The sequence below is a fragment of the Miniopterus natalensis genome, chromosome 13, assembly GCF_054644295.1.
Source record: "Miniopterus natalensis isolate mMinNat1 chromosome 13, mMinNat1.hap1, whole genome shotgun sequence".
In the NCBI taxonomy this organism is placed as follows: Eukaryota; Metazoa; Chordata; class Mammalia; order Chiroptera; family Miniopteridae; genus Miniopterus; species Miniopterus natalensis.
Genome location: NC_142093.1, coordinates 38791652 through 38799095, shown reverse-complemented (window position 1 = coordinate 38799095; position 7444 = coordinate 38791652). Strand labels below are relative to the sequence as shown.

The following is a 7444-nucleotide window of genomic DNA, read 5'->3' as shown; positions in this document are numbered from 1 at the left end:
TCTGTGAGCTGTGCTGAGAAATGTGGATTTTCTTTTGTAGATCATGGGTAGAGGTGGGACTTGATGGCCTTTAAGCAGGGGAGTGATGTGGTCAGATTGGAATTTTAGGAAGGCCCCGCAGGTGGCCAGACTAGGCAAGGTGGCCAGAAGACTTGGCAGTAGAGCATTCTCTGGTGGTGACTGCCTATTTATATGTCTGGCTGGGTGCTCTCTCATTGGCAGGAGGTGACAGGCCCAGAGATGCTGGACAGTATGTGGCTCACTACTACTTGGAGTAGTCAAGTGTAGTAGCGGTGAGGTAGGTTCAACTCACAGACCTCAAACTCTTAGCAACACTGTTTATTCTCCAGGTGACAGAGAATAAGTAGCTATTCTAGGGGCGAACCAAGAGTGGTGATTCGTTGCCCAGACTGCTACCTGGGGTGGGGCATGTGGTGGCGGTGTACATATATGGTGGTGTATGTTGAGGTGAGGGGCCTGGGGTTTGAGGGGGATACCAGCCTTCTAAACATGTGGCACAACTCCTGTGGCTATGACACAACAGGTGCTTGCCAATGTTTAGACAAATTATTATATACTCCTGACTGTGGCAGTGGCTGTGGCCTAACAGCTGCTGGTAGGAATGGAACTGTGACAAGAAATACGGCAACTGCAGAGGGGCTCCTGGATTTCCAGTCCTTAATCCAAAAGAGGACAGGACACTCAAGCTGTCCCAAAGAGAAAGGAGAGGAGTCCTGAAATGCAAGTCCCCATAGGATTGGGGACAAAGTAAATTACATTCTAATAATTAAACTGGCCTGACATCTGATATCTACTGCTCCAAGACCCTCTTCTATCCAGTCCTTTTTTACCTGCAGCTTTTATTTTCAGCCTTCTATTGATTCCCTATTATCTGCCTTTAGTGAGGTTCCTTTCAAAATCAACAAAATCCCCCCAAATCCCCCCAAATCCATTTCTCCAATTTTTCTCCCTCAAGCTGTCCTATTTCTCTCTCCCCTTTGCACCATCAAGTATTTGTGCCATGTACGTTCCTGTCTCCACTGCATCACCCCCAGTACAATATCTTGGTGCAATTTGACTTCCCCCATCACTCTTTTGAAATTCTACTTCCTAAGGAACCTATGGCATTGAAATTGTTTTCCCCAGTATTCCCTTGAAGTGGTCTCTAAAATGACTGGAGGGAAGGGGTAAAAAGAACTATTAGAAATTCTATTTCAATTTGTTTTTTATCTTATTAACACTTACATTTTTGTGTTTTTCTGACATTTATATTTAATGCTTGCATATGGTTTGTAAATAAGCATGACTAGTATACATAAATGTAACTTATAAATACACAAACATGTAATAAGGTATATGCTAAAGACTTGTTACTAAAGGGGTACATTTAAACAAAATGGTTAGAAACCAATGGTTTTTAGGATAAAGCTCAAATCCTTTATTATGGCATTCAAGGCTGTTTATAATTTATTTACTTATTATTATTTTAAGATGTCTTTTTTAATTTCAGAGAGAGGCAGAGAGAAGGAAACATCAATGAGAGAGTCATTGATTGGCTGCCACCTGCATGCCCCCACTGGGACTGAGCCTGAAACCTGGGCATGTGCCCTGATGGGGAATTGAACCGGGATCTCCTGGATCATAAGTCACTGCTTAACCACTGAACCATGCCAGCCGGGCATGGCTGTTTATAATTTAGCCTCAAATGGTTTAGTGGCTTCCTCCACCTTCCCTTCCTTTACCACATACCATGCTCCAAGTTTTAGGACCCCCTCACAAACTATTTGGCCTTGGTGTTTGAGGGGTCAGCCTAGTGATCTATTCCTTCCTTACCCTACACAAACTTGATTTGTGCTTATTTCCAGAAGACACTAAACCCATTATCTGGGTCTTCAGTAGGGCCTCCCTTACCTGTCCTGGCCCCTCAGTCCAACTGTCTTATCTCAGCTTATCATTTAGTACACATTACTTTGTTCCCTACCTTTTAACATCTTTCTTCTGTGCCCAAATATATTGTGGGCAGAAGTGGGCTTTTGGCTTTTTGCAATCTAAAGTATATTGAAGTTGACTGTGTTGTGAGTGCTCTTCTGCTTTACATATGTGCTTTTTTTTTCCCCCCACAAGCCCAGGAGATAAGTACTTTTACCACCATTTTATACTGAGGTGGAGTAATCTGCCCAAGGCCACAAGTAAGTAGAACTCAAACTTGAACTCAGGTTTAATTCCAGAATCTGGGCTCCTTTCAGTGACTGTGTGCCTGACCCCACAGTGGGTGTAAAGTGCATGGAAAACCCCAATCTTACCTCCAGGGACTCTCACAGCCAGGTCTGTACCTCAGAAAAATGGAGTAGATTCCCTGTAGAGAGCCTCAATATATATTTATCATGGATAAAATTCTCCCTTCGGGATTTTTTTCAGTTAGTGATCTCCCACAGTGCCTGGAGCTTGAACTACACTTTGGCACTTAATCGTCTATTGTCTTGTACTGTTGTTTCTAGTGTATCTTTGCCTAATGATAAAGAATTTTTTTCTCTCACCAAGTCCAGTGTAGTCCCACTGGCTAATGTGGACATGAGGCTGTTAGGCCTTCACAGCAGGTTTTCCTAATTCACTGGTGAAGACAATCAGAGGTACTCAAATCTAAGAACCTTTTGGAGCATTAAAAATGCAGCCTTCTGATTAAATTTGGGGTGGGAACCAGGAATCCACATGTTTAACACCGAGGTCATTCTTAGGCCATAACCAATGGATCAGTGTACATTCCTGCCTGCAAGGACTGCCCCATTTAGGCAGGATTATTTCCTGGTATAATGATTTCTCTAAATATTGCACACAGCTGAAGAATTAGAAGCTGGGGCCTCTTTTGTTTCTGGATACGCCACTTGGCAGGTGTAATAACATCCTCTGACAGGCTGCTTGCCACAGGTGCATGCCTGACACGTGTGCCCCGCTGGTACCATCCCCCATTCAGTCCTGCAGCCCAACCAAGACCCCTCTATCCCTTCCACCAACCACCCTGTACCAGTTGCCCTCTTCCAAACCCTCAAACCCACCCTTGCCCCTTTCCCTTCCCCCCACCTCACCCCCCTCCCTAGCCCAGCCCTCCCCTCCCTGGGTCCCCTGGGGCTCCTCCCACCTCAGAACATTTTTTTGTTCCTGGTTAAGAGTTTTCCAAGTGAGACTGGGGGTGGGGATGGGGCTGGTTAGGCCGGAGGACACAAGGCCATTCAGAGGTCCTACGGAGTGGGCATACTTTTCCCATCTGAGGAAACAGGTTTTCTACCAGAGAAATGGGCAGAGGCCTCTCTGGAACTTGGGTGGAGGGATGTTACTCTTCCCGGGGAGACCTCTGTCTCTGCAAACATCCCAAAACAGGCCCAACCTGCTGTGTTCCTTTGTTGGGACAGAGGAAATGGAATCTTACCAATAAGATGAAAAGGGCTTGAGAAAATAACAAGGATGGGCCCACCTTTCTCTCTGCAAATGCCTAACACTAAAAGGGAAGGGGGGGAAAAAAAAGCACCAACAAAGAGTTTAAGATAGTTCCCAGCTTTTTCAAATATGAAGCACTTTTTAACCAATCCACTTTTTAATTTTTGAATTCTTGACATTACAGAACTAAACTGAAATTTATTAACATTCCACTCTTACATTTCTTATCGACAAACAGAAATAAAATTCATGAGCCAAAAACCCAAACAAAACTAAAAACAGGGAAAAAGCTTATAAAACTAAATATGGATCCCAGCATTAACAGCTGAACAGAGAATGTGATTTTTAAATTCTTAGCGGATGATAAAGTTGTGTAGAAACTGAACACTTACAAATTATTTAAAACCTGGAATCACTGACCAGAAATTACACATTTGGATCATGGGAAAACAGCAGAAAGAGGTTATGAGTGGACCTACACTGTTCTAGCTGCACCCCATGCCCTTCTCAGAGGAAAGCCTGGCATTGATTAGATATTGGGCCAGACTAATACTGGCAGCAGAACCAGTGATAGTAACCTGCCTACCAGAAGAGCCTTCCACTGGATTGGCAATTTTGATCTGGGCCCCGGACATCTGGCGGATCTCATTAATGTTGGCGCCTTGGCGCCCGATTATGCAGCCAATTAAGTTATTTGGAATGGTGAGTTCATGGGTGGTTTGAGTAGATGCATCCAAACTTGCCCAATAGCCTTTCACCTCTGGAGAGCTGGAGTCAATTCCGGCGAATCCGGTCCCGCCGTGCATCATGGCAAAGTGAGACTGTTGTCTTGCCACCTGGTTCAGCTTGGCCAGATCGAGCGGTGAAATGGTGTGTTGTCCTTGAATCGAGTAGGCATCTAGAGGTGGTCCCTCCAGGTCATGGGTGGCATGGGGGTAGCCCGCAGCGTCGCTGCACCGATCTTGGCCGCCCGCGCAGATGACTGGAGAGCTGGCTGGCATGGGCTGGTACGGAATGGTCATGACTCTTCCTTGCGGAGACTGGGAGAGCGTCTCCAGCATGACCAGGCAGATCTGCTTGACACACTCGGTGACAGACTGCGGCACGCCAGCAATGGTGATGGCCCGCTCGGTGGAGTTGGGCAGCATATCCCCCGCCACCTGGACCTGGGCCCCGGTACTCTCGCGGATCTCTTTTATCTTACACCCGCCTTTCCCAATCAGGGAGCCGCACTGGGTGGCCGGCACCACCAGCCTCAGGGTGACCGGGGGCCTGCTGGCCGCCGTGCTGTTGGTCATGGAGCTGTTGATATCTTCTTCCAGCTTGTCGATGATCATCGCGAAGGCCTTAAAGATGGCATTGGTGGGGCCGGTCAGAGTGATGATTCTCTCCGGACAATTCCCCTCCGAGATATTGATCCGCGCGCCACTCTCCTCGCGGATCCTCTTAACCGACTCCCCTTTCTTCCCAATGATGCTGCCCACTTCCTTTCCGTGCATAAGCAGCCGAATGGTGAGAGTCACATTTAGTCCACTTTCAGTCACACCGGCATCCATGGCGAGCGGCGGGCGGCGTTCGGGGGAGTTGGGCTCGTTACGTGGTCAAGTCTTTGGTGGCTGGCGGGGGGAGGGGAGGTGTAGGCCCAAAACTGCCGGCGCGAGGCGAGCGAGGGCCGCGGGAGCGAGCGGGCGCGGGCGGGAGGCCGCGGCGTCGTCGCAGGGGCGGGCGGCGGCGGCGGAGGGGGCGAGCGGGGCCGGGAGCGGCGGGCGGGCGGGTGGGCGAGGGCGCGGCGGTGGCGACTCCGGCGGCAGCCTCGGCGGTCTGGGCGGGGCGGGAAGCCCGCTTTCAACCTCGCGTACCCTCTGACCCCGGAAGTGCTTGCTGCGCAGGACCCCTTGAAAAAAAAATGAGGACCCGTCTTTTTTAGGTCACAAGATTGCGCCAATCTCCAAATGGTAGTTTTACAAAAGTCCTTTTAACAACCTAACCTTGAATATAAAGCTCCGGTGGGCAGAAACTGTGAGTCCGGCAAAATTTTAAAACAAACATTTATTTTATTAACCCTAGTGGCACCGGCAGATGTTTGGAAATGTTAATGTTGTGAGCGGGGGCAACATATTATTTTGCCGCCCTACAGAAGGGGTTTGGACAAGGAGGAACAAGGGCAGGCCCAGCGGTGACTGCAGGCGGCGGCTGGGACGCCGCGGATTTAAAACGTGCGCGTGAGGCCTCCAGAGCGCGTGCGCGAGGGTGTGGGGGGATGGGAGGGGCAGCCGCGGTCTTCCGGGGGGGAGGGGAGGCGAGGCGAGGCTGCGGGGCGGGCGCGCGGGCGGGCACGTGGGGCTACTTCGTCCCCGGCGTCTGGGCGCAGGGCGCCTGCCGCCACCCCTGCCCAGGCCCTGTAGCCATGGCTGGTGAGGAGAAAGACCGAAACCCACCCCTTGCCGCCGCCCGCGTTGCGGCTCTGCTGGTGGTTTCTGGGAAGTGCTAGAAACTTGGCCCTAGAAAGAATGGCGTCCATTTACATAATGCTTTGTTTGCATTTTGCAAGTTTCTTTGAATTAAACCCGCAGAAACCCCACCTCCCGCCCTAGTGTCGCTTTAGTTACGGCAACCTCTTCAGATATTTAAGACAATGGTGTGGTACTGGGGACCGCATTTATTCAGGGGTTACCGATCAGTGCTTTGGGGAGCTCCTGCGGCTTGCTCCGCATGGCTTACACTCCGGCTGCGCCTTTGCGGCCCTTGCCCCCTTTGGTGCAGCTGCCGCGCCCCGCGCTTTCCGGGGGCGGCCCCCAATCGGGCCGCCATTTTGGAAAGCTTTTCCTGCCGTAGACACTGCCGCACGTTCCTCTCGTCTAAGAAAGAAAGGTCGTTGCGGCCGCTAGTGTGCCAGTTGTGATTTCTGCCCCTTGCCCTTCCCTTCAGGGCAAGACAGAAAAGGCCGTGTGCGCAACGTGCTTCAGGATACCTCAGGGAAAGCGGCTAACGTGGCGGCGGCGGTCCCTCCGCCCCCCCTTCCTTCCCCACGGGGGTGGCCGCCATTTTCCTGAACACAAAATGGCGACACGTGGCCCCGATTCGTCGCCAACGAGAAATTGGGGTTGGCACGAAAGTTGTAGAATGCACCCCCGCCGCCGCCCCCTTTCCATCCCCTGTTCCTGTGGTCGGGGGACTTCCCTGCGCAGCGAGTCCTCTGACCCCTCGGGTAACGCCCCCCACAGGGTGGTCCAAACCGGGGGTGGAGGTGCGCGCGAATTTTACTGCATTTCTCCCATGAATTTGAACCTGGAACACGAGCTGTAAAATTTAGGCAGAATATCGAGTCTCTCGCTCATTTTAAATTTATTGCATAACGGGGGGGCGCGTAACCAGTCGGTAACTTGGGCCCCCAGTAACAAGCATTTAGGAATCGCTCTTTAAGGAATGAGATGGGAAATTACTCCTTTCCTAGTCTTTCACAGGCTGCTGTGCTGGAAAGACCAAGAAATGGCCTTATAAATCTTTAAAAAAAGAAAAATTCCCATGAAGTGACTAGGATGCCTATGATTTTTTTTCACGGGCAAGTTGGACAGTGACCCTCAGTTTGCCAAAACTGGTGTTCACTTTTAGCCTGGAAGGGACAGACATTTATTGTGCATTTACCAGTGTTAGATCCTGTGCTAGGCATTTTACTGCATACTACCTAATTTTTACAACTGTCCTCTCTGGGGTAGGTGGTATTATCTCTCTTTTTTTTTTTTTTTAACAGACGAATTCACTTAGGCCCAGGGAGCTGCAGTGATTAATTTCAAGGTCACACAGTGTCAAGGATGGAATCCAGACCTTATTTCCTTATTGGTGAGCACATTTCCAAATTTTTCTGTATATCAGGATTTTGGAATTTAAATGCTATATGAACATTTAGATGAGCTTGTTGTTTAAAGGAATCCCTCAGGTAACCTTTTGGTAGGTAGTTAGCCCCTATTTGTACATGTTTGGGGATCCCCTGTTTTTCCTGGTGTGAGCTACA

The 7444-nt window shown here is 49.7% G+C and overlaps 2 protein-coding genes across 13 annotated transcripts in view; one reads left to right on the top strand and one right to left on the bottom strand.

Moving 5' to 3' along the window:
- Positions 1-3570: 3570 nt before the first annotated feature.
- On the bottom strand, positions 3571-5122 carry PCBP1 (poly(rC) binding protein 1). Its single transcript, XM_016202526.2, has one exon. The coding sequence runs from the start codon at positions 4986-4988 to the stop codon at positions 3918-3920; it is 1071 nt and encodes a 356-aa protein (XP_016058012.1). The 5' UTR covers positions 4989-5122; the 3' UTR covers positions 3571-3917.
- A 444-nt stretch (positions 5123-5566) lies between these two features.
- Positions 5567-7444, top strand: part of LOC107529293 (aspartic peptidase retroviral like 1) — a 136041-nt gene continuing 134163 nt past the window's right edge. For 9 of the 12 annotated variants that reach the window (XR_001602444.2, XR_015715530.1, XR_001602447.2 and 6 more), the window contains exon 1: positions 6697-7272. Coding sequence is in view for 2 of the 12 variants with exons in the window: in XM_087823613.1 (XP_087679739.1) it covers positions 7245-7272 (28 nt within the window). In the remaining 10 variants the exon portion in view is untranslated. Of the gene's footprint in view, positions 5649-5762; positions 5847-6250; positions 6641-6696; positions 7273-7444 lie in introns of those variants that run through there. The other 3 variants (XR_015715529.1, XR_015715528.1, XR_015715527.1) reach the window with 3 other exon arrangements.